The sequence below is a fragment of the Patella vulgata genome, chromosome 5, assembly GCF_932274485.2.
Source record: "Patella vulgata chromosome 5, xgPatVulg1.2, whole genome shotgun sequence".
In the NCBI taxonomy this organism is placed as follows: domain Eukaryota; kingdom Metazoa; phylum Mollusca; class Gastropoda; family Patellidae; genus Patella; species Patella vulgata.
In genome coordinates, this window is record NC_065883.2 from 21,142,538 (window position 1) to 21,168,632 (window position 26,095).

General features: G+C 35.3%; 2 protein-coding genes across 3 annotated transcripts; one reads left to right on the forward strand and one right to left on the reverse strand.

Moving 5' to 3' along the window:
• Positions 1-155: 155 nt before the first annotated feature.
• LOC126820550 (uncharacterized) lies at positions 156-8,627 on the forward strand. Of its 2 annotated transcripts, none has more exons than XM_050548575.2 (10): positions 156-345; positions 1,053-1,202; positions 2,485-2,605; positions 3,375-3,475; positions 3,739-3,880; positions 4,466-4,560; positions 4,846-4,951; positions 5,273-5,357; positions 6,730-6,934; positions 7,906-8,627. In XM_050548575.2, exons 2-10 carry the CDS (start codon positions 1,059-1,061, stop codon positions 8,017-8,019), a joined length of 1,113 nt encoding a protein of 370 aa, XP_050404532.1. In that variant the 5' UTR covers positions 156-345; positions 1,053-1,058; the 3' UTR covers positions 8,020-8,627. The 2 variants fall into 2 exon arrangements, with proteins under 2 accessions (XP_050404532.1, XP_050404533.1); XM_050548576.2 differs by having other exon boundaries at positions 1,058-1,202.
• Positions 8,628-15,197: 6,570 nt separating this feature from the next.
• On the reverse strand, positions 15,198-23,285 carry LOC126821552 (acidic mammalian chitinase). Its single transcript, XM_050550001.2, has 9 exons — positions 23,149-23,285; positions 19,881-19,948; positions 19,484-19,666; positions 18,505-18,667; positions 17,588-17,681; positions 16,950-17,074; positions 16,615-16,744; positions 16,188-16,373; positions 15,198-15,386 (listed from the first exon to the last, which is right to left on the reverse strand). The coding sequence occupies exons 2-9, from the start codon at positions 19,942-19,944 to the stop codon at positions 15,198-15,200; spliced, it is 1,134 nt and encodes a 377-aa protein (XP_050405958.1). The 5' UTR covers positions 19,945-19,948; positions 23,149-23,285.
• Between the last annotated feature and the right edge of the window lie 2,810 nt (positions 23,286-26,095).

The window sequence follows — 26,095 nt, forward strand, 5'->3', positions numbered from 1 at the left end:
GCATAATGTTTCAGCCAATAACACAGTTGTTATATCTATATACATGAAACTACCATATTTTGAAAAGCTGCCATGTCCTTGACGATAATAGTTCTAGAAAATCATTGTATAAATACGAGGGAAAAATATGCTCCATTTTTTTAATGACCCATTTCTGTTTATCTATTGAGAGCTACATTGTTGCACCAAGGTCGTGGGAAATTAATCAGATATGGTGTTATTTATGCACCAACGAACGTTAAGTTGTTTCATTCAGTCCTAGTATTATATTTCTTAAAAGTGGTGTAGCTGTGAAGAGTTTTAGTCTGATCAACTATCTGTAACTTTAGTTTGTCGGCAACAAAGGTAAGCGGAGCTCATTTGTTTTGCATAACGGAACCAAGTCTGGTTATGTTAATGTGGCATTATGGAAGATTTGATAACGCGCTGACAGTTTGCGCTATAATAGTTAAAAAGAAATAGATAATGTAAAGGGAATATTCTGAAAATTTCATTTTAATAACACTGTCGTCTGCCTCAGCTGTCATTGTTACCGTTGTTACGATGATAAACAAAGTCTCGGATATCCATTTTTACGGTTAATCATCAACGGCTGTTGAACCACAAATCGGATTCAAATCTGTTGAAAATCGGACCCACCAGATGACATCAAGGTTGATTATGGTCTTGTCATGTTAATAAATGTCTAATTAATAGTTTAGGCCTACAGAAAGACCTGCAATAGGCAGTTTAGCTCGTTCATAATGTATGTTTGAACGAATTTTAAAAAAATCAATTTGCACAACGATCTATAATATCGTATATTTTGGACAAACACAATTATCAAATGTTTGAAAGAAAGGGAAAATCCGAACACTAACTATAACTATAAACTTGCCAGTCTTTGTTTATTTCTTAAACAAATAATTTATTTAACAAAATTGAAGATAAATCTCAACAAATAGAAAACATAGGTGTTCTATATGATATTTTACTAAAGCTAACGAAAGGAATAATTCATTCAGACACTAAGCCTTAAGTCGACTAAATGTCTGATTTACTTTATATATAAGATCAGCATGCCCCAGTCAGAAAAACCAAAGCGGTTTCCAGGTGAAGTTGATGAAGCGTATCCAGAAATATTTACAACTAAACCACCACAACCATCCGAGAAAAAACCTGGACAGTTACCGCAACATATGATAGATCAATTTTTCAATGATGTAAGTACATTTTATAAGGTAACCCCGTGATTTTAGTATATCTTTTTTTTTCTAATACAAAAGAATTCCGAGGATTAGAGAGATACATTCAGAAATTTTTTATATTTATTGGACTTTTATTTGAAATAGATATCACAGAAAGAATATTATTTAACACACAAAAACCACAGTATTTCTAAATGTTGCTAAGAATCAGATATGTATATTTTACTACAAGCGATGAAGTTCTGACTCTTGGAGCCATGGTAGCCGAGTGAATAAAACGATGGCTCGCTGCGTTGGCCGAGAATGTTCATTGAAAATTTCCGGCATGGTTCCCACTTGCCAGTGATGCAGAATAAAGGTCCGGACAGAGGACGAAAAAGCGAGGTCCCATGTGCAAATTGTTGTGAACGTTAAAGATTCATTGACAGTTGGAATACGATATAAGAGTAGACCGCAGTGCCACTGTCCGCGCAAAATTTCACTCGTAGCACACTATATGGCGTATGCCCGTCTTCAATATCCCAGTTGGAGCAGAACAGAGGACGTTAAACCCCATTGCATTTCTCTTCATTTCATTTGTATTCCAGACTATTTTCCTTGACTATTTTGTAGTCATTTTAACAATATGTGCTTTATATTTAGCAACTGGGTTGCGTTATGCAGTTTTATCTATCACGCAAAATAATAAACCAAAACCAAACAACACACACCTGATATTGTGTTCTATATTAATGAATCATCCCGATTATATAACACGATTGAAAAGGTTATCATTTACAATCACAAATTAATCTCAACAAGTTTTATCTGCATGTTAGTCACAAACATGATAACAAATATCTAGGTCCTAGCAATTGTTGTATGTTGGTTAATTTTTTTTAGTGATATATTTCAGGCTGTCAATTATTCTAGTCCAAAAATTTTGACTATTTCAACATACTATTTCTCGGTCGTTTTAGGGTATATATAGTCAAAAATAATTAGACCATTTGTCCATTACTTTTTTTATTCTATCCGAATCTTTCAAGTGTTTTGAGGATCCGTTTCCTTTCAACATGACGTAATTGTATTAATTCGTTCTGTTTAATAAGACCTGTGTCTAGAAAATTTAAAATTATCATTTGAATTTGAAGTGGCATGGTTACTACCAGTCCATCCCCCCCAGCTATTTATCAATGTCAACAAGACCAAAGGTTTGATTAAATCGATTCTGTCGAGCTTGTACTGAAATCAATTCAAATTGGGCGAAGTCACTGTAAGACAATATGAATACAGGGTATGTATCTTCTTTTATTAGGGTTATGTAATTGTGGAAAAGTTTTTCGACTGTGAAAAAGATTTGGAACCCTGTAAAAAGGCCATAGAACTTGAAGTAGACATATTGGCCAACAAGCTCTTTAAAGGCGGCAAAATTAAACGTAAGTTCTAGTATAAATGACTAATTGTTTAAACGACATTTAGTACCTGAATAAGAATAACACATGACACAATTATATGGAAAACAATATAATTATGTCATGTGGTATAAATGACTGTGATATAGCCGCTGCCGTGGTAATATTCTCCCTTGAAGCTATATTTTAATGTTATCATATTCAGACTATATTGTTTTCCGGGTATTAATGAACTAAAACCCTGAATAAAAGATGAAGGACAATAACAAAGTTGAATATGATCAAATTGGAAAATATAGCATAAGTTAGAAATTAATGAACCTCAATTAGATCAATAGAGATTATAACATTTCCCCTAGTTGTTTAATATGTACAACGTCTTTATTCAATAAATCTGTTGTTTAAATGCAATCTTATTAAAAAAACAGATTCTATTTCGTTTCGTTTTTTTTATAGTTCAAAATTTCGTTTTACTTGTCTTTATACTACACTAGGATCTGGAAGAGTTGTTATATAACCCGCGTTCTGATTGATGTGAGAGATTAACCAATGAAGCGGTCTGTTACGGCGAGTTCCTGGCGTGCCTTGCACGGAACTGTGGGTATCCCAGTAGAAACATCAACGCTGATTAGTTAATGAAAAGTCTGACGTCATAGGTCAAAAGCCGCCCTCACTACAGCTAGTCAGATCTTCGTGTAGTAGAGGCCATCAAAAGTATAAAAAACAAAACGAAATATAGATCTGTATTTTAATCAGATCCGTTTGAATGGTTATGCTTTGTATTATTTTACAGAACTGTATAATGAATATGGATTACGTGACCGACTTACATACATAGAGAAGGAGTTTCCAGGGGCTAACATGCTTCTTCACAAAACTGTAAAATTGGCTCAGGTCAGCAATCATCTTTTAATATTCATATTTCATCTGAAATTGTTGTCTATATTGATCATTTGAACTCTAATAAAATTCTATCAAACCTTCGTTTCTTTTATGCGCGAGTGTCATTGACAGTAACATTACATAATTCTATTCAAATTATCAGATATACGCCTTACTAAAAGAGGGCAACTTCTAAATGTTTGATTCGAGTGTTTAGCGATCGTTTGTAATCATATAGAAACAGCTAAATGCCGCCATTTTGGATCCTTTTCTAGGCGTTTAAAGATTTGTGGACTAATGAAAGGTTACTAAATGTCGTAGAACAGTTGATTGGACCGGAAATATCTGGAAATCCAATTTGGAACCTCAGAACAAAAACTCCAAATAATGAAGCTACAACTGTTCCTTGGCACCAAGGTGAGAACAGCTACGACAATGAAAGCTTGTAAAGCTCTAACTCAACAGTAGAAACACAAATTATTGTTCCATTCAATCAAAATTTATGTTGTTATCTTACCGTAAACATATAGACTCCCGATATTAAATGTTTAAAAGAAACAGTGAATAACATGCCGGCGTATACACTATGCTTTCGAATGTTGTTTCTAATGAGACGTCTTGATGAACGAAGATAAACGTCAGATCGCGCTTCCGATGTAGGAACGACTGCCATTCGATTGCCATTCGACTGCTTACGTTTCTCAATGAACAAAAATGATTAGAAATAGAAATTTTGAAACATGATTGTAAATCGGTTTATATACATTTTATGAGTTTTTATTTTGGCCAAGTTTAGTTTCCAAATAATAGAGATTTAATTGCAAAAGACACCCTATCGTATAGCGACACTTCATGTAGTCTTTAATGCATTAGTGAATCGTTACACATTTTAGGTAGTATTTGGAAACAGAAATGTAAAGTTTGAACGGATATTGGGCTTTATATAAAAACTTAAAAACTTGTAACCTGCTATGTAGGTGTTTTGTTATCTTCGTAATACAGATGCCGCCTATCTTGATAATCGAGCATATAAAATACTACAGCCGACAGCTTGGATTCCTCTATTAGATACTAACGAAAAGAATGGGTGCATGAGGGTAAGTATCTAAACTAGCACATCTACGGGTACATATAATACTTTGCTCTGTTATTCTACGTAATATCACTTTACTAAATCCAGTATCAGTTTTCGGGCAATCCTTCCTGTTAACGACAATACTACTTTTAACGACTGTACAAAGGAATGCAGGAATACAGTAACAATACTGCAGTTAATTAATGAGCGACGATATTTTATCACACGGTCATCCAGCGATGTAAAAGAATAAGACAGATCAGGATATTACGACTAATAAATCTAGTTTGTATATGTATTTTAACAGGTTGTTTCTGGAGCGCATAGAAAGGGTAAAATAGCTTTGCACCAATGTTGCTGGAAAGACACAACTTATATTATGCTTGACGAGCAAGAAATGACTAAAACGCTTGGTAAGTGTTCCATAGCAATTATTACTGACCACTGCACACCAAGGTAGACCATTCTTGAGGAACGAGTCTGCTGCTTGTACGAATTTTATTACTTAAGTGGAGACGCATGATGGTTACAGGAAGAGAAAACTAAACTGAAAGTTAGCGTAATTAATTGTAACATTGGAGTAAATTTTGGAACAAAATTCTTTTATTTTTTGTTGTTTTTTTTAAATGATGAACTAGTAATGGTCTTCAACTTTAAAATCAACCTTTAGTCCGTCATATCGTGATTTTATTCCTTTTAGGATGAAATATTTAACTGTTTGTATTTTTGTCCAGGTGTTGATATGGAAAAGGATGTAGTACCTTGTCCAGTACCTTATGGTGGAATGTTATTAATCAATAACGTCATACCACACCAGAGGTAAGTCATGGTCTTCTTTTTCTCTAGACATTTTGGTCTAGAATCAACGAAAAGCATTTGGACAGGCGCTACTCAATATTTATTATTTTGGATTTGATGAATAAGAAAGTAAACAGATATGACATATAGGAATTCTCCAATGAACTTGAATTTAAGTGACCACTTAATCTTAAGGTACAATTTCACCTTAACTTTAAGAAGACTTAAGGAAACTTCTTAAATCAATATTTAATACGAAAATCAACCTTAAATTAAAGTGCCGGTTCCAGATACCTTATGTTTAAGGGAAAAAAAATCTGTGTCTAAATTCTCTCATTGTATAAAAAGCTACACATGCTACATCGGCGTTTTAAAACCATATGTTTCATGGAGTCCTAAAATGGTCTAGTTTGTGTTAAGTTGACGTAAAAAGCCATTTCTCTCTATGCATGTATATATTCACCCCTCTAGCTCTGAAATACCGAAGCGATGGCGGTGAGAATATCATCATTGTGTGACTGTGACATTCAAGCACATGGGGCGCAGGGTAGCAGACAGAAAAATGAAATGAAACGGTGTTTATCTCTTCTGTACCAACTCTTCTGTACTAATTTCTAAAAGTTATGTTAGACTGCAGGTTTTATCAAAGGTCACGAGATGTAAACAGGACTAACGCTAACCCTAACACTAAACCTTTCCCAAACCTACAATCTCGTCAACAATCACGTGTCCTAACAACATTTACATCCTGCGACCTTGAGAAATCTTCAGTGGGCGTTAACCTTTAGAACTTACCCGATTGACACAGAAGAATTTAACACCGTTTCATTTCATTTTTGTGTTTGCTACACTGCGTTCCATGTGCTTGAATGCTCCTTTACTTTGGACTTTCGTACCATCCCTAGGACGCCTTTCCTTGCCAGATGCTCCTTCTTGCACCACTGACAAAGGGGAACAGACTGGAACAAAGATACGACCTAATTCCGTTTTATTACGTTTCCTTAGCTTTCATAAATCTGATATTAATTAAATTAAATACCTTACCTAAGGTGAAAATTAAGTAAATGAATTGAATACGACTCTTGGGTTTTAAGTGACACAGCTAAGAATAAACTTTATGGCTTTATGGTCATGGTGCAATTTTCAACGAAATGTTGGATGTATGCTACTGCTGGACAAACTTGGTCCAGGGTTCATGGTGAGATTTAATGTCCACGTCAACGATAAAACAAGTGTGATCTACTAAGTTATCTCCCTGAGACATGCAACCCGACAAATTATCAAGATTTTATCCTTGGTCAACAATACGATAACAGGCATGTTGATCAAGTATAATACTTTGGTATTTTAAGATTAAAATATGACGATTTTATAATGTTATTTCTTTTAATAGTTTACCAAACTTATCAGATGAAATTCGCTGGAGTTTAGATTTGCGCTGGCAGAAAACGGGTCTTCCTGCATCCTTTTATGATATGGCGGAAACTGTCGAATTTAGATCTCCCACAAAGCACAATTTGAAAATAGACTGGAGTCCTTATGATGTTGATGCGAATCGACATGTTGTGGCGGCAAAAGAGTTGACAGAATTTCAACAGGTATGCGAATCCCATTCTGTTTTGATAATTTATAAATTTCTCCGTTAGTAAGACGTTGTCTCGGTCACCATGAGTCCCGTGTTCGATCCAGGTCTTGGCCGAAAACTTCATAGGGATTTTCTGGCGTGGTTCTCCCTGATACAGGACAGAGGGTCTGGCAAGGGACATCCAGGCCCGTAACTAGGGGGGTGGGGGCTTCAGTTTCGACCCCCTGTGAAAAAAATTGTCGACCATAAAAACAATATACATGTAAATATACATTGCCCGTCAATTTTACAGCACCCTCTGAGAACATTTTCCGCCCCCCTCGTTGCTCGGAGCTAGTTACGACCCTGGGGACAACGCATAGTCGATCGAATTGGACGAAAACCGAGGTTTCATGTACAAATTAGCGTCCACATAAGATAACCCTTGGCAGTAGGAATTACATATATTTTTCCCTCATAGCACACTCTATTGCGTATGCCCGTTTTCATTACTCCTTAATCAACTCTCTAGATCATCGGATGGCTGAGAAATTAGATAGATTAGGAAATGTCTGTCATATTTTCGCGAAGATTCAAGTAGAAAAGAGATAATTCGTTTATCCTCGTAGTAATGGTACTTGACAATTAAGACTATTTACTTTAGGGTATTGTCAAAACTCCAAACCTTTATAACTCAGAATAAAGTCTTTTGACTGGAATATTCATCTTTCATTATCTTTTTAAAACTATTACAGCAAGGACGACCAGCTCTTTATCTAAATCTTACATGATGTATCTTGAAATGCATTGATTTCTATCACATCTATTACACCGTAGAAAAGAATCCCCCTTTTTAAAAAAATATAAAGTGGTATGTGCAGTTAAATCTCGTTATGTCGAAACATAATGGATTGTCATGACATATTCGAAATAGAGGAGGCTCGAGTCATCCATATCCGTAGTGTATATTTCTAATTGTTTGTTTCTTTTTATGTATTTGTAAAGGATGAATTTGATACAACTATACAAGGTCCATGGATGAGAAAATGGGAAATGGTTCATACCAACGCAAACACAGATGGTTTGAAGGATGACCATGTCTTTGGCATTTCACATTAGAAACGACTTCCCATAATTCAAATTATTCATAATCCTGCATTGAGATCGACATTAATTGGACAAATTTTACTTTAGAGATATCTGTAAAAGTAATTTGTATTTAATCCGAATGAGATTATGTATATTTTTCTGTATTTTGACGATGGACGCAGATCTGTAAAATCCAATTTCCTATGTAATCAGAATTGATAGTGCGAGTTATTTTAGTTGTAAATTGAAAGATCTATCAAGTTGCCCCAGTACGATATTTAGCGTTAATAATAAAGGGTTGCTTTATCTTTAGAACTGTTAATGATGAAACCAATCAATTCTTTATGATGGGCCATTTAAAATATTTTGTGTAGATAGCATCTGGATTGGCGCTGAAACATTTCTGGATACAATACTTAAAGCGAAGGTACGTGTCTCAAGTTCGGTTGCTTTATCTTTAGAACTGTTAATGTTGAAATCAAATTCGTGTCTACGACCCTCTTGTTAGCTTGTGTTTCTAATAGATCATTCAGTACACATTGATTCTAATATTGACTTGAGAATACATCGTATTTTTCAAATGTGAGTATAGCATTATATTGGAACAGGTAACGAATCATTAAATTTATAGTTGTAAACTGGCTTTCTGTAGAACTACCTAGTAAGCCAAATATTGATGACAACAAATATATTTTCCATGATGGTTCTATATTTCCTACTGGCTACGAATTATATTTTTTTTAAAAAAACTATTTTATTATGTGTCATATTTAATATAAGGGGTTTGGGGTACTCCCACATTAAGTTGGTAGGCAATACAAAATGAAATGGAATTATTATAAAATATTTTATTAACAAAATAATAATTCATAATAGTAATAATACCACGATGATGATCATATCAACAAGATACATTATCATGATGATTACAAACTTTCAATTCTTTATCAAACTGGGTTCCTTCAGGACATCGCATTCTGATACCAATCAGTCCTCCACCATTACTACTGACACATAGTTTAAAATGATCACAAGAATCATAATCTTCGTATATACCAAGTTCATTGCATTCATCCCAATCTTCATCATTTGAGACTGAAAAACAGAATAAAAATAGCGGGCCAGGTTCATTTATTGTTCGAAACTTGCAATTAATATATTATATTGAATTTCTCATTTCATAATCTGGTCTAATATTTTGAGAGTTGGGTGGTCTAGTGGTTTAAAGTGTGTGCGTGAAATCACAAGGTCCGTCATTGAGTCAAGTGGCCTGGTGACCAAAGAGCAGGGCCACCTTCCAACTACACGAAAATTGATAAGTATATAAATCTGTGAACCCCAAGTATGTGAAATGACCACTTATCATTTTCCTTTGTCTCAATTGGAGCTTATCCGGAAAAAGGAAAATTTGGATATTGAGCAAATTTGATATGGATCCTGGATACTTGAAGTAATATAATCTCTAGGGTTCATCCTTGTATGGTCCCATTGCTTCTAACCATGTACGAAAACAAATGTTAAAACCAGTAACCTCTATCGCATTCCCACCGTTGTCGGCAAAGAGGGGATTGTGAATATCGATAGTCATCAATGATCCCAATGCTTCAAGCCAAATATGAAAAAGACACATTAAATTTAGCCTGTATCGCATTCACGAGGTTTTTCGGAAAGGGGGCATAACTCCGGAACGGAAAGTTGTGGAACGCTGAATATCGATAGGGTTCATTCGCTCATTACCCCAATGTTGAACGCAAAACTCACAAGGTTTTCGGTAAAGGGGGATAACTCCGGAACGAAAATTCACGGAACACTGAAAATCGATAGTGTTCAATCTCTTATGACCCCAGTGCTTAACGTGCACATCGGGTATAATAACGAATACCCCGTTGTTCGGACAGGATGGCTGTCATAGCACATTATATAGCGTATTCCTGTCTTCATTATCCCAGTTGGTGCAGCAAAACAGGACGTTAAACCCCATTTCATTTCATTTCTAGTGTAATACCCATTGACACTAATAATACCCTCATTCGAGTTATGTATATCCTTAATTAAAGATCAGGCATTTCATGGTGAACGGAAATAGAGCCTGTAAGGATTCACGAAAAAGTATATTGGCATTGGTTAAAGAAATAACCCAAAACCGATCAATCGTAGCGTAATTTACGTCGATCTAAACTGCACAATAGTCCCTTATTACTGACCAGCTGACGTCTGAAGAATAAAACATTTATATCCAGGAATATTGTTATATTGTTTGTTGTAGCCGTCTAGGAAACTAAACAACATTTGTCACTTTGTCTTACATTTAAATACGGAATATTATGCTTTTAGGATCTGTATTCACATCGTGTTGTGTTGGATATTATAATTTGGAATAGTCTCTTTTATCTTTTCGTGCATCCGGCGTATCGTTAAAGTAGATTCCAAACAACCAACATGGCAATTATCCGATTAGAAGAACATATCTGAAATACGTCGTCCCAGTTATAATATTTAAAATAAGAGACAATTTGTATTGGATAATTTATTTCTATTAACGAACTACATACATATTTTATCTACATTGACAACATAATACAAATACATCATAACAACCCTCTAAACCGGCCAGCTGTACTCTATACCGAACAATTCCGAAAAGCCAAGACAAGAAGTAGGGTCGCCTGTCCAACCCCGTGGGTTTTCCCCTGGTACTATACGGTTCCTTCCCATCGCGAAAGACCAGTACGCGCAAGCGGATTATTGAAATAAATTGCAACCATATGTTAGTCCCGAAATGACCCAGTTTGTGTCGAGTGGATATTAAACCCCATTTCTCTCCCTCTCTTGATTGATGAAAAATGTAAAGCAGTTACAGAGTCAAACGGGTTCTGTTTAAGTCAACATTTAATAATCGAGGCGACAATTGGCGAAACATACGAATTACCACTACTAACGATCATGTAATGGCACTTTTGAACGTCCATGTGATGGGACGTACAGTGGATCCTAAAGCAGACAGTTACAGCATCACCGAGCACGCCACATACACGTTTTTCCAAGGAGCGAAATTCCCTTCCCGTTATGATCTATACTTCAGAAACAATTTCCGGATCCCCGGAATATAAATTAGTTCTGCGATGTCCTGTTTCACTGAAGTCGTTTAAAATTAAGAGTACTGGTAATATACAAGGTTGTTATCATTCTATGTAAAATATATAATAGTAATAAATAAATTAAGTTAATTAAGATAAAAGTTAACAATGTACAGTGAGTGTTTCTACATTACCGGTACCTGATATAAGGATCGGTATAATGATGAGGTGTGGCCAGAGCCGTATTATCCACAAGACGGACCAGAACGAAGCTTAGGAGCTAGAGATTCCGTCAATTTCTTGATTTGCCCGGGCACTGTTTGGGCTCCAGTGATTAAAGGCATTTTGTACTCAAACGCACTTGCATTATTTTAATGCCTATTGGCAAGCAAATGATGCCAATTTCACGAGACCCGCAAAATGAATATACAGTAACATAGCCAGGCACTGGAGTGAGGGGGCACGGCCATGAGTTAATACGGCCCTGGGTGTGGAATATTTACAGGTGATTAAATTAAATGATGTACATAAATAAATAAATAAATAAATAAATAATGGACACACAGAATGAGACATTGTAATATTGTTTTACATAAACTTTACAACATAATTAGAATTTACTATAATTAACTATAGCTTAACAACAGGGGCGCCGGAACGGCGCGAGGGCCAGGGTACCAAAAGATAGGGGATGGGGGAATGGGTCCGGGGAGAGGGGTGTAATTGTGTAATTGAAAAAGCTAATAACTATAAACAGAAACTACTGTCACTAAATCACTTGCCTTTATCATCTCATGAACTCTATTAACCACTTATAGACATCTGGCCAAGGCATGCACTGATAGCTGATAATGAGAGTGCGAGAACCGGTTCGCGAGCGACCAGAGAGCAATTACATATCTATCATTTAAAAATGAATAGACTAGTAAAAAGGTTGAAAACATTCATTATTAGGGCATGGGTATACATGTATACCCCAGAAAAGTCCAGGGTACCTGGTACCCGGGCTCCGGCGCCCTTGCTTAACAATTTGCTATAATTAACTATAGCTTAACAAAACGTATATATTTTGTGCCGAAATAAAGAAAGATAAATAGTAGAATTAAACAATGGTAGCAAGTGTTTAGATCACGTTTGTGCCGAAATAAAGAAAGATAGTTCAAATTACGTTTGACGACGGCACTGTATAGATATATCTATTAAAATTTAGATCTACCCCTTCAAGTGATTTAGTACAAGTTGAGCAGAAGATGAACATCACCCCCATTGTCGAAATTCGTTTTATGGAACAATTCATCATACGATATTAGTGTGTCAATCAAAATATCGGTCGACTGATCACATTTGCTAAAATTGCTTGCCATCTTTAAAGTATTAATCTACCCCCTCCCCCTCCCCAACATAATAATTGAATGAAAGTTCAGTTAACATGAAGTATGTGCCTCGTAATTACACACTTTAAGTTGGTCATCAAATAATGTTCCATCTGGACAAACCATTCGTAGAGCTCTAAGAGAATCATGGTCGGCTGGTACACACAGGTTAAAATGACTGCACGATTCGTGATCTTTGTAGATTCCTAGACCAACTTTATTACAATCCAATTCGCCTACGAAAACAACATTCAACATGATTAGATGCGAAGCGCATATCCGTGATCGCATCCACTGCCGCTCGCTTTGTAATGAACGCTGCAAAAAACCACAACGCTTGCAAAAATAATTGCGTACTTTTCGATGAAGGATTTCGCGCTGAGATTTGCAGGACGCGCGCGCTGTAAATAGGTCGCGCAAAACGTTGTTTTCATATCGGATGTTCTATAAAAGGCTTCCAATGTCGTCTTTGTACAAAACAAAAAATAGACAGATAGATAAGTGGGAAACAAAACAAGACGTATTTTTCAAAATAAATTACACTACAAGTTTTAAAAAGGTACAAATAGTTAATTAGTACTTCTTTGTTAGTATGTATACGCTGTCTATTTGAAATGAGCCAGACAGAAAAAAAGGGCTTTAGTGTATATCTGACATAAGCAGCTTAGCTTTGCACTGTAATAAGTGGTTTGGAACATTTCCTTATTTAAACAAGAATCATCGTGTTGGTGTGTTATATTATCTGGTTCACCTTATTGGCGGGAGAGTGGTGTTCTGACCTTCAAGAATATCCCGATGTGCTCAATCTGATTGAAACACAGATCCTATTTCGTTTCGTTTTTTTATAGTTCAAGATTTCGTTTTACGATCTGTTGTTGTTCTTAATGTTTAACGTCCGCTTACACCGAGGGTGATATCGCAGACAAGTTGTCTTTTTTTTATTTTTATTATTTCTAGCATAGCATACGGAACCATAGAAAAAGGAATTAACCTAAAAATAATCGACGAATTGGGGAACCCCAAGGTTTCCTTAAAGCATGGCTAAAGATTCAGCCGTAACAACCATTTCTTAATGGGAAATACCATAACGTTACTATACATAATGCTCATGCAGCCTTGTTGCGCTTTCATACATGAAACAATGATGAGAGTTGGGATAATTTTAGACAACGTTAATTTTATTTTTGGAGGAAAAACAGAATAGACTTATAGAAAATATAGCATGGATTAATTGACTTACAGAAAATATAGCATGGATTAATTGACTTACAGAAATCATAGCATGGATTAATTGACTAACAGAAAACATAGCATGGATTAATTGAAAATAAGTGTTGATTAATTACAAATTATCCGTTAAGGATACGTTGTGTCTAAAATGATCCCAACAAATAATAGATGAAGCACAATATAAAAACGGCATTAATACAGAGCAAGGTAAAGTAATAATGAATTAAATGTGAAAATGAATAAAAAGTTTAACTGTATAAAGGTCCACAATTATGAATCACAATTCAAACTGTGACGTTGGTCACTAGACTAGTTTAATTCAATAGCCGAATGACTGAAATAATTAACACGTGAAACCAAAGCTCGAATAACAAAAATCTCATTCGGAATAAATATAATGTTAGTTATATTGATTATTGTAATATATATAGCCCTGTCTCGTTTATTAGCCCAAACTATACAATAAAATATAACAGGCTTACCTTCTGGTTCAACATCGACGCTAGCAGCGGCACCAACTTTAAATGCATCTAACCCATTCTTAAGAATATCTGAAACGGTTCTCAGGAGCGGGTATTTGGCACCGCCACAATGTCCACTAAAGTCGTCCATTTCCACTGACCAGATAAAGGCACCAGCCAGATCTCGCATCAATATATTTTTGGCCTGAAGAGATATGTCACAAAAACAGTTTAATGTATGAATCTCATAAACAAAACAACTAAAAACTTAAATTATAGTTCATAACTCGAGTTAATTTTAACTTTTGCTTTCAAATTGGATTTCGAATTGCAAACTTTCTCTTCTTCCGAATGTTTAAACAGTTCTTCCACGACAAAATACAATTTAAGAAGTATTTATTCCGCTTACATTTTCATATTTAATTAAATTAAAAATGTTCATTTAGTCTTGTAATTAGGTAAAACCGGTCAGAACCGCATAACAAAATAGAACACTAAGTTTGCAATATGGCGGCCATTTAGGACAGAGGTCTCTTCTCAAAGTAGATAGTTCCCTGTGTGCAGAATGCAAAAATTGTAAACAAATCGACATCAGTTCAATCTCTCGAAACAAAAATGTAACGAAATATATATAGGTCATCTCAATAGTATATAATCAAATTAATGCACCACGCCCCCGTTTCACAAAATATTTTTTTTTTCTCTCAGAACAAAGAATTTACTTAAAATTGTTTGCCTCGTTTCAACTAAAATACTGCCCTTTATAAAACTTTTGTTGTCTTAAATGTATTAAATACATCAATATAAGAAACCATGCGCAAAGACATTTCTGCTAAACAATATACGGTATTTAATCGCATACGGCTTGCACTATCACTAATCAGACAGATCCACAACTCAATACTTAATTTTGACCAAAATCAAAGATGTTTGTCTCCTTTAATATAACATTACAACGTGATCAAGTATTGGTATTGTGGAGGCAAAATGTATAATATTACATAAATTTCGCGGGGTATGACGTTTTTAGCGATGTTTTAGACATTGACCCCGGTTCTTAGATTCCGTTAGCATTTCACGTTGTGTAATTTAATTTGATCAATACTATAACAAATCATCATGTGATAACTGACCTTTATAGCAATACTGTCTGGTGATTCAAAACCAACCCATTCACCACCACCATGACAATATGGTACTTTCTGTTCATCGATCCATTCAACCTTCCAACCTTCATCCTGGATCTTCTCACATATCTTCAAACAACAAGTTAAATCCAGATTTCCCTTTCTATGTCATAATATCGTGCAATCTGATTAAAATACAGATCTATATTTCGTTTCGTTTTTTTTATACTTTCGATGGCCTACACTACATGAAGATCTGACCAGTTGTACTGGAAGGTCGCGTCAGGGGTCGTACGAGCGGCATTTGACCTATGGCGTCAGACATTGATTAATCAATCAGCGCTGACGTTCTAGTGATTTACCCACAGTTCCGTAAGAAGTCTCCGTAACAGAACGCCTGTTATATAACAACCCTTCCAGATCCTAGTGACGTAGTAAAGACAAATAAAACGATATTTTGAACTATAAAAAACGAAACGAAATAGGATCTGTGTTTTAATCAGATTGAATATCGAGGCGACCTATTGTTACTTCTCTAAAACTCGGACCAATTTTGGCTTCCTAGCTATAAATTTTGTTATTCTTTCCGGAACACACGAAGCCACTTACCACTGAGATATCCAATGAGCCTGGTCGAAAGTCAGAGCCTTGGGTCCTAAGATATGTCATTGAATCACGTGTCATGGTTTCGATAGTAGGCTTGTTTGTGACAAGGAGAAGGACGCCTACCAAACCAACCCAATAGGTTTTCCTGCCAAACCTCGTGGATTTTCTCGTGGTCCTCTGGTTCGTTCCAAGTGCCTAAGACTTATCAAATGCAGCTAATTATGATCCGGGTATAAATGACATCCTTACTGGTATCAGTTACAATATGAATATTATTGTGATTTAATCCAGCTTAAAATGTTGAGGTTGAATTCAATGCCTTACCTCATATAAAGACAATATTCCTGATTCTTCTGTATATCTTCCCTTAGTGTTTCCTCCATCAGCGGCCTGTCTAATACCATGCTTTGCTGAATCTAGTAACTTAAATCCCAAACCATACGTCGGCAATCCTACAATCAACTTCTCTTTGGGTACACCAGTTCGCAGCCAATACGATATTGACCATTGCTGAAAGGACATGATTAGTTAAATAATATTATTGACTACAAATGAGTAAATACATGAGGCGATCGAAGATTTTAGTGAATAAAACAGGATTAAACTTTGCTGTATACTATCTTTTGTTTATTTCTAGACAACTTTGATAATTTCAAACAGACGAAATTTTGGTTGCGAACCATTTTAGTTAATCGAAAGAGGCGCATTCTACCCATAGGCTAATCAATATTCATAAAACATGTGGTTGTACCTGATGTAATTCTTGCTGTTCACCTTCTGGATCTGAAGGATGTGGTAACAAGGGGCTGTGGTGACCTGTAAACTTCTCCCAACCTGATCCATGATAATTATACGTCATCAATAACATATAATCTATATATCTATAATAAACAGAATATATATCATGTTATCATTTTTATCACAGTCAATGTCAATTTTAGTTTAGTTTTCAGCTATAACAATATGCAAAAGTACTAATTTTGTCAGTTTGTGTGAAATGGCACTTGTCCTCCTGATTGCACAAGCATCCTCAATTGATATTATAAATTACTGAAAACAAAATTAAAGGGAACCTCTACTACTCACTTGTAAATTTGATCTGGTTCATATGATTTACTGATGTAAAACTCACTAGAAGCTGTAGCTAAAGTTAGAAGCATTCGCTCTCTCCCTGATGCTTCAGCTTCTTCTGCGAACGAATCGTAAATACACTGAAATATACAAACGAGGTACATGTGTAGTAATGAACATCGATTTTAGACGGCACTAGGTAAAGACTTCGGATCCTGTCTATGTAACAGTTTATAAACCAATATCAAGGACTGCTGCATTTCTTACTTTGCAGTAGTGTATGCTCGCCCTTTTTGAAACACCTGGGTTTATTTTCCAACGGTACATTACTTTTGCTCATGGTTGTCTAATATAGGATTGTTTTGCCTAGTTATATCTTCTATGTGAGTAGGTGGCCCCGGAGCGTTCATCTAGATTTATTCAGTTAGTTTCCTGTTTCTCAGTGATCCAGGAATAAGGGGAAGACATCTAACCATTCGGATGTGACGAAAGACAGAGGTCCAGTCGTCATTAACAGGACATTAAACACCGTTTCTGTTATGTTTCACTTGCCATGAGAAGATTTTTAAAATTGAACTTGCTTTGTGCAGACACAAGGTATACGGAACAGGCAGTATTTGGGTATAGTAATCTGTCCAAGATTCAAACATTACCTTCATATATTTTGTAAATTTATATTTATCCTCTTCACCACTTCCACGTGTTCCAGGGAATTCCCAATCCATATCCATACCATCAAATCCATATCTAAAATGTATAACAAACAGAATGGGGCTTAACACATATCAATACCATGGAAGGCAGCAAGACTTTCCAAGGGACTACTAGAAAGAATTGTTACTTTGTATTGGTTCTTACATTGCAATATTAAATATGTTTTCAAAGGTGCAGAATAATTATACTCAAAATCAATATTCGTATATTATTGTAGAATATGACTGTATAAAAAATGAACAATTATTCAACAGATATTTTTTTTCTAAATCATTTATGATTCTTTTATTTCTGGGTTCTCACTGGTTAAGGTGGGTTTCTTAATAAATGAGACATTTTATCTAAGTAGACTGTGTCCTACATGCATAACAGGTTAACCTTTCTGCCAAGTCAAACCCACCACCTTAATTACAATCCGTTTAATTTCAATGACCTTTCCCGATTATCTCCCATGAGAAGAACACTGACCTGTATATTTTGAAGTACTTAATTTTTAAGAGGTTTTAACCCGGTCATTTTGACGAAGATAATATAAGACGATAGGTTAATGGATTATAACTAACCCTAGTTTGTGCCCCTATCAACATATTGGAGATTAACCGTCAAAATTTCTGTGATATGTACTGAAGAACGGACGTGCTCATCGGATCGAGTTGCTCGACGAGCTCTAAAGCGATTTGGGTAGGAATCTAACACCGGATGTCCGGTTTATATGGGTTTTTTTTCGTTTAATTTAAATAATGGTGTTAAAAGAATTCGGCCTGGCTTTCTGGATGTTCGCGTATTAAGTTTCCTTATTAAATTCCTGTGTGGTTAAATTTTTAGTTAAGTCAATAAATGACACTGATATACTAACTTTCTGAGGTATTTTACTGCATTTTTGACCCAAACTGTCCACGTACTTTCATCCTTTATCATTGGAAGAAATGGTTTAGATCCAATCTTCCAGCCGCCCACGGCCAATAAAACCTTGAGGTCTGGATTTTTCTCTTTCAGACGAATTGTTCGAGCATAAAGACCTGTTTTAAAAACAAATACATGGTTTATTGGAGTTTCAATACAGTCCACTAGAATTGCCAACGTAAAGCAGCAGACATCATGTCCACTTTTATAGCCATCTAATCTGATTTCATTTGTGTATTTTGCGTAGTTCTGTTTCACTTCGTGTTTGATCGGATAAGGAATAGCCGCGAGAATGTCTTGCATTTTACTAAGTCATTATCGGACGAAGAGGAGATTTGCACAGGAAAGTGTGAGAAAAAAAAATACATCAATACTGTACAAAATATATTCTGTTTGGAATGGGCAACGGTAAAATTCTTAACATGTCACGAATTTTACACGAAATTTAACAAGAATTCCAATCTGGATTGTGATCGTTGACTGAACAATCTGCCTTAATTCTGAATTGGCTATAATTGCACGGATGTTTCGAAAAGTCATCCAAAGAATTGAAGATATGCATTGAATAATGTGGAAGTTGCCAATCAATTTGAAAAAATGGAACAATTTCTATCTAAACACAAAGCTAAAATACATTCCATCCGAGATTGTGTACTTGTAATGATGAGAAAAATCCATCTCAAGATTAAAGAAGCCAATGTTGATCTGATATGTCACGAGAATGGACAAATGCTAGTTTTCGCTAATTTCAAGATCACGCATGTGTTTATAATTGTGGAGCTAGCAGTATAACGGGCGGGTATTTTAGAAATTTAATACCATAAAGTGTTACAGATGGCAACTAAATGAAGCTAAAATCACAAAGCAATCAAATTTTATCAGTATTAGTGTTACCACATTTCCTTTAATCCATGTAGATTAAGAGGGCTTACCTTCTGGTCCCAAATCATTCCAGTTATTTGGTTTCAAATCTCTGCCATCTTTCGTGATATCCACAAATGCAAAGATTATATGAGTACATAGAAAGGCATCTATGTGCTCTGGCCAGAATTTACCCACACTGGGTCGACCGTTTGCTGAACTACTATAGTAACAGAACACTTTCTTATTGGAACCTAAAAATAATAAATAAAAGATCATTTATGAAAATTTTAACAAATCACAGTTATTTGAAACCGTTACATTAGTTTGGCTTTTTCTCCCAAACCTAAAGTATTGAATCAATTAGATCAAATAAGATTGATGCAAATGTTTGTTAGCTAAAATATTATTAATATATTGTTTACAGCAATGACAGTGTAAAGATGGAGAAGAGAGTTTTATGCTTACCTTCTGCGCTGATAAAATTACAAACACTCAATAATACTGCTAATATCGTTAACAAAATATCCATTGTCCTGCAACAAAAAGAATGATACATCTCGTAGAGCGGTTGATATCGTTTAGTATTTCTTAATCTGATGCATCCATAGATTGCATGTCAATCATTCCCTAGCTACAGTATCCAAAAGGTAGGTAGTTCTAACACAACTGCCATCAGACACGTCATAGACAGTATATGTTAGTAGATTAAAATTCTACCAGATAGACAACTAGTCACAGGCTTCTCCAAGGTTGTGAGAAGATTTATAGTTTTAAGGACGATCATTTTGATTCACTTGTAGCTTAAAACACGACGAGCAAACAAACACTACAGTACTGAGTTACGTCATGCAAAGGGTGACATTTTTTCAAAACAGAGATCAGGATCGACCATCGTCCAAGCTTTAGGAAAATGTATATCCCCTGGTTTCCCAAAAACTAACGATTTAATCTCTGTGGCGTTCGCATGTATCACGTATCCTCAACAATTCTAATCATTTAGCCACATAAATGTTTTGTTTTTCTGTGAAGCGTCTCCCCAACTGCTACAAATTGTACAACACTATTGATGGAATTTCTTTATCTTGTTTATGGGTACATTTGCACACAAAAAAAGCCCGAATCATAGTCAGCCTATCCATAACATATTAAAGGACCATCTTTCATACACCTCGCCAAGAAAACCCCTCTAAGATCTCGTCATTTCATTAAACAGTTGATAAAACAAATCTTATAATGGCAAATATATTATTAATTTTTAGGGGTATTAATAAATCATTTTCTTGCACACTGAATCTTCTTGTCTAATCTGGGGGGTTGGATGGCGAATGGATAGCACGTGTGCTCTGTATCATAAGACCTGTCATTGAGTCAACTGGTTTCGATTCACAGGTTGTACGTGACAAGGAGTAGGGTCGCCTGTCCAACCTCGTGTGTTTCCCCCGGGTCCCCTGGTTTCCTCCCACTGCTAAATACACCTACGCGCAAGCGAATTATTGAAATAAAATTGTACCATATGTTACTCCCGAAATGACCTGGTTTGTGTCTAGTGGACGTTAAACCCCATTTCTCTCTCTCTCTCACTCACTCTCTCTCTCTCTCCTGCCAAATCTGAAGGCGTCAGAGAACATTTAGTAATCAAAACAGTACAGGAAAAATACCAGTCGCAATAAACTAGAACCTAGCTAGTCATTCCATTAAAGATAGGACTTGTGGTAGTCGAGTGGTCAGTCAGGATTGCCAAGCATGTCAGACTGACAATAAATGTGTGCCTGATCGTTCGGATGGTTAAACAAACATGTCCATCTGCATACTCTTTGGCGTCCACGTAAAAGAACCCTTGATAATTTGAAATGCAAAATCCCATTCGGATGTCCGAGCAAAATTATCCTACCTGGCATTGCACACACACAAATACAAATAGGAATTACCATGCAATTAAATACAATTGCAATTCGTAAACGTTTACAATGCTATCCGTAATTAATATAATTATTAACCATACAGGGCCAATGTTCTATTTCTTATTTGAAATAAAAATCTCCACGTTCATAAACGAACTAATAACCCACAAATTACTGTTTGAAGCGACAATTAAGATACATCTTAAGTAAGCTGGGTATAGACAACCGCGTCTCTGAATATTGGAAAAAATAAGCAAGAAACAAACTTAAAGGAGATTTAACATCATGGAACGTGTTAGCCGCGTCCAACAGAGATATTTAATCGAACCTTGAACCGACTTGATGTTAATGTTTTTTAATGAAAGATTATTCATTTGATTTATACATAAACGTGGATGATACTGAGTTAAGAGTGCTCTAAACGATTCACAACAAGGTTAAACAAAAAATAATAAAATACATCATTTGCTTGAATGGGGTTAAACAGGGGTCACTGTTGTCGCCCTTTTATTTCATCTCATTTGTAAATGAATTTGGAAAATAAAATGCTTTATAAAACCAATATTTTATTATGTTCGTGCCGTTGTCTAAGAAATGTGAATGGAAAATCGAAGATATATACGCTAAAGACACTTGGGTTTCGCGCTATAAAGAAATAATGTTTATTATTAATCTTTTTTTTTCTTCCAAACTTTACTAAACTAGTCTCGCCTAAAACCATTTGTTTTCGGTGTTCACAATAATATTGTTAGTGACGATATTTGAATTATTCAAGAGTTGCATTTAAAACATTTAAAACATAATATGCCAATAAATCATTTACAGTGTACAATTTAAGTTATTCCAAACACGATAATGAATACTTTAAGGAGGACGTTTGTTTAAACAAAAGAGGGCAGCAGCCAAAAAATGCGCATTGACAACCGAATGTTTGATTGTTTGGTCAGTAAACATTACTTCCGACTTTTTTACGACATGGGCCCTATATGGACATGTATTGATAAATAAGATAAATTAGCACCTGCCTATTTTCGGCTGCTTGAACAAGCTAATAACCACCATACAAATATTGCGAGCTTTGGATGCAAAGCCATGAGATCTCTTCGAGGTATGTGTATTGCAATCGGAAGAGAGATATTTGCAGACCTTATACTATTTAAAATTAGTAAATTTAGACAAATTCTCAGAAAGATAAATAACATTTTACATTTAAAATTAGTACACTTAAACACATTTTCAATAAGTTAAATAACAATCAATACGAACTGCCAGAGTGACCAGGATATTCATGTGGCGGAGTAACATACTGTATATTGTAAGGATTCAAATTAAGGATTCATAATATTTGGTGGAGTGGCTTATAAGTATTAATATAACCGAAAGTGTATAATTTATGAAGAGTAAGACAAATGTTCATTTGTTTGAGGAATTTATGATTCTCTAATAAAGTTCCATTGATTTGGGGTCCAAAGGTTATCGTTTTTTCTAAAGAGACAATTTCATCACCAAACTAAAATTCCATTTGAAAAATACAACAAGAAAAAACCGCAAAGAGTGAAAACTCGAAACAAAAGAAACACATGCAAACGACTTGACGCTTTTTTGTAAAAAGACATCCCATGAAAAGGAAAATATGTTGAACCTCACCACAAATCCAATGTAAAGGTTTTTGGTACAGGCAATTTTACAAATTTGTAAGATATATACTTATTCTTAAAAGTTTCAAAACTCGGGACTTTCAAAATTAAATTAATGATTTACATTTATGGACAAAGGGAAAAATATGTTTTTTGCAAATATAATAATAAATCAGCTAGAATTATTCTACTAACCTTATTTAATTAAACCCGATTTGATCCGCTTAGTTCACCAAGGATGTAAAACAATTCACATATATCCTGGAAGATTATACGTCATATCCGCGATCACCGTCTTTCCAGGTCGACAACAGTTTAAGAAATGGCCGAAAGTAAACATGTCTCCCTCTTATATTCAAGCAACATGCGCATCGACTGCCGTTCTTATGTTCTTGAGTAAAGTTCTGTGCAAGTTATGTGTACCAATTAACACTATAAATAAGCCAAAGTAACGCGGTAATCGCCTCTTTTTGAGTTACATACTAATCTTAATAAAAGCAGATCTTGAAGAAATTAAACTAAAAAAAAAGCCTATAACACTTAATGACAGCGGAAGAAATTCTAATCGTCTGATGAAAAGGGTTTTTGATGATGGTATTATCTTAGATAAAGCTTATAACGTATAGGATTAAAACTTTATATGATACGTATGTTTAGTAGAAAGAAAGATGTTGTGGTTGGTCTCAATTATATTAATAAGCTTATTCTCGGTAGACGGGAATAGAGCGAATTTCGTTTTAAGGGATACAGATACATGGGTTTAACATAATAGTGGATAAGAAACAATGGTACAAACCAAAGAACTGATCAGTAAATAAGAAAACTACTGAGACAAACACAAGGAAACCACATAATAATAAGCAAACAATCATACAGAGCTAGTAGCTACATGAATGTATACGGGCTGGTATAGATTTCAAATTCGGTCATAATTGGTTCATTTTCTGAAACGAAATGAAATAAAATAAAATGAAATGAAATGGGATTTAACGTTCTACTTTTCTTTCTGCAGGTTATTTTTTTAAAAAAAATGAAAGTTATAACTTCCATTTGTTCGCCATGAGAGAGATTTGGAGAATTAGGCTTTAACGTCTTAGGTTATTCCGGGACTAACATTTGCGACAATTTTATTTCAAAGTTCACTTGCGTCTTAAACAATGGGAGAACACAGGAAGACTCGAAGAAAACCCACGAGCTACTCTTTATCACGTTCGTGACCGTAACTAGGCCATTTGACTAACTGACAGCGCCTATAGTCTAAAGCATACGTCTTAGACCACTTCGTCTCTCCGCCATTGGGAAACAATAGTAATTGTAGATTAAGTTTACATTGTAAGGTTTCATTTGTTCCTAAAACAAATTATCGTATTTGTTGGGACTCTTGTTTACGAAACTGATACAGTTTAAGAGGTACTATTACTTTCATTACAAGAAAATAAATGTATTTTATTTCTCATAATTATAATATGACATTATGAAATTAACCTAGACTAGACTACCTAGAAATGAAGAATAACTCCACTTTGATCAAAGCATGGCCACACAAAAATACTCAACCCAATCTGATCTATATTTCGTTTCGTGTTTTATACTTTCGATGACCTACACAACACATGACGATCCGACTGGTTGCATTGGAAGGCCGCGCCAGAGGTCATACGAGCGGCTTTTGACCCTATGAAGACTGACATTTGATTAACCCAACAGCGTTGATGTTTCTAGTGGGTTAACCACAGTTTCGTGCACCTCACTTCAAAATCTCGCCGCAACAGATAGTTTCATTGGCTAATCTGTCACATCATCCAGAACGCGGGTTATATTACAACACTTCCAGATCCTAGTGTAGTAAAGACAAGTTTTGAACTGTGTTTTAACCAGATTGTACCCACCTCCAACTCACTAGATTCATAAACCGATTCTTAAAATCCAATGATAACCAAGGATCACACAGACATGTTTCTATATGAATTCTTGCGATTTTCGGTTGTAGCTGGTTTCGGATCATTAACTGTTAAAGACTACTAAACGCTGTGATACCAAGGATTGCATATCTGTATATTGCACGTACGTATGCCCTCTAATTTTCATACCCCTAATATAACGTTATCTTCAAATCACTATAACAAATAGAAAAGGAATGTTGTTCCGGACGGCGAAAATCTTCTAGTGCTACCACCAAAACTCAAACAATCATTTACTCATGACTTCGTGAGATAGGGGGGTTGGATGGCCGAATGGTTAGCAAGCGCGCACTGTATCACGAGGCCTGTCATTGAGTCAACTGGCGTGGTTTCGAATCCCCGGTTGTACGTGACAAGGAGTAGGATTGCCTGTCCAACCTCGTGGCTTTTATCCGGGTCCTCCGGTTTCCTCCCACTGCTAAAAACCCCTACGCTCAAGCGAATTATTGAAATAAAATTAAACCATGTGTTAGTCCCGAAATGACCTAATCTGTGTCGAGTAGACGTTAAACCCCATTTCTATCTCTCTCTATCTCGTATGAGATACGAACATATACTATTAAATGTATATGTATGTTTCCCATCTTCAGAACAAAACATCCTTTTATGTATAGTTTATGTTAGCTATTAAAACATTTCGAAAGCACTAATAGTAAGTGCAGGAGGATCACACTACACTCAAAACAAAACCGACAAGACCAACCTGCGGACAAGACAAACTACATAACATTGACATTACAAGAAATAAACAAGAAATATCAAATCAAGTGAATGGATCCGGGGGCCAGCTGTAAGCGTCCATGTACATCAATCAATTTACCCAGGTACACATAAATACATAGATATACATTCGTCTAGCCTTATTATTGACATTTGTCTTAAACGGCTGTACAAGACAATATTATCTTTTCTTTCTACCCAAATCTGTTATCAAGAAAGTAAATAGGTCTTTTTCTTTAGTATTGGGTTTTTAAATATAGAATCGGTAGATTTCTGTTTGAAAAGGTGTTTACGAACATTTTATCACAATCCGATACATATACGATAAAAGCTAAAATAAATATTTATTATGATAGCAACGGGCAATGCTAATTAGAGATACGTGTCTTATAATGTTTCTTTAGTAAGCCATGTTATCGATTTATTATTTCTGCATTGCGGAAACTAAAGAAACGGAAGAG

Coding starts and splice junctions, on each gene's coding strand:
- LOC126820550 (XM_050548575.2), top strand. CDS start 1,059: ATGCCCCAGTCAGAAAAACCAAAGCGGTTTCCAGGTGAAGTTGATGAA. Junction 2,606..3,374: donor TAAAGGCGGCAAAATTAAAC/GTAAGTTCTAGT, acceptor ATTATTTTACAG/AACTGTATAATGAATATGGA. Junction 6,935..7,905: donor AGTTGACAGAATTTCAACAG/GTATGCGAATCC, acceptor GTATTTGTAAAG/GATGAATTTGATACAACTAT.
- LOC126821552 (XM_050550001.2), bottom strand. CDS start 19,944: ATGGATATTTTGTTAACGATATTAGCAGTATTATTGAGTGTTTGTAAT. Junction 19,667..19,880: donor TAATTTTATCAGCGCAGAAG/GTAAGCATAAAA, acceptor TATTATTTTTAG/GTTCCAATAAGAAAGTGTTC. Junction 16,374..16,614: donor AACAGCAAGAATTACATCAG/GTACAACCACAT, acceptor ATGTCCTTTCAG/CAATGGTCAATATCGTATTG.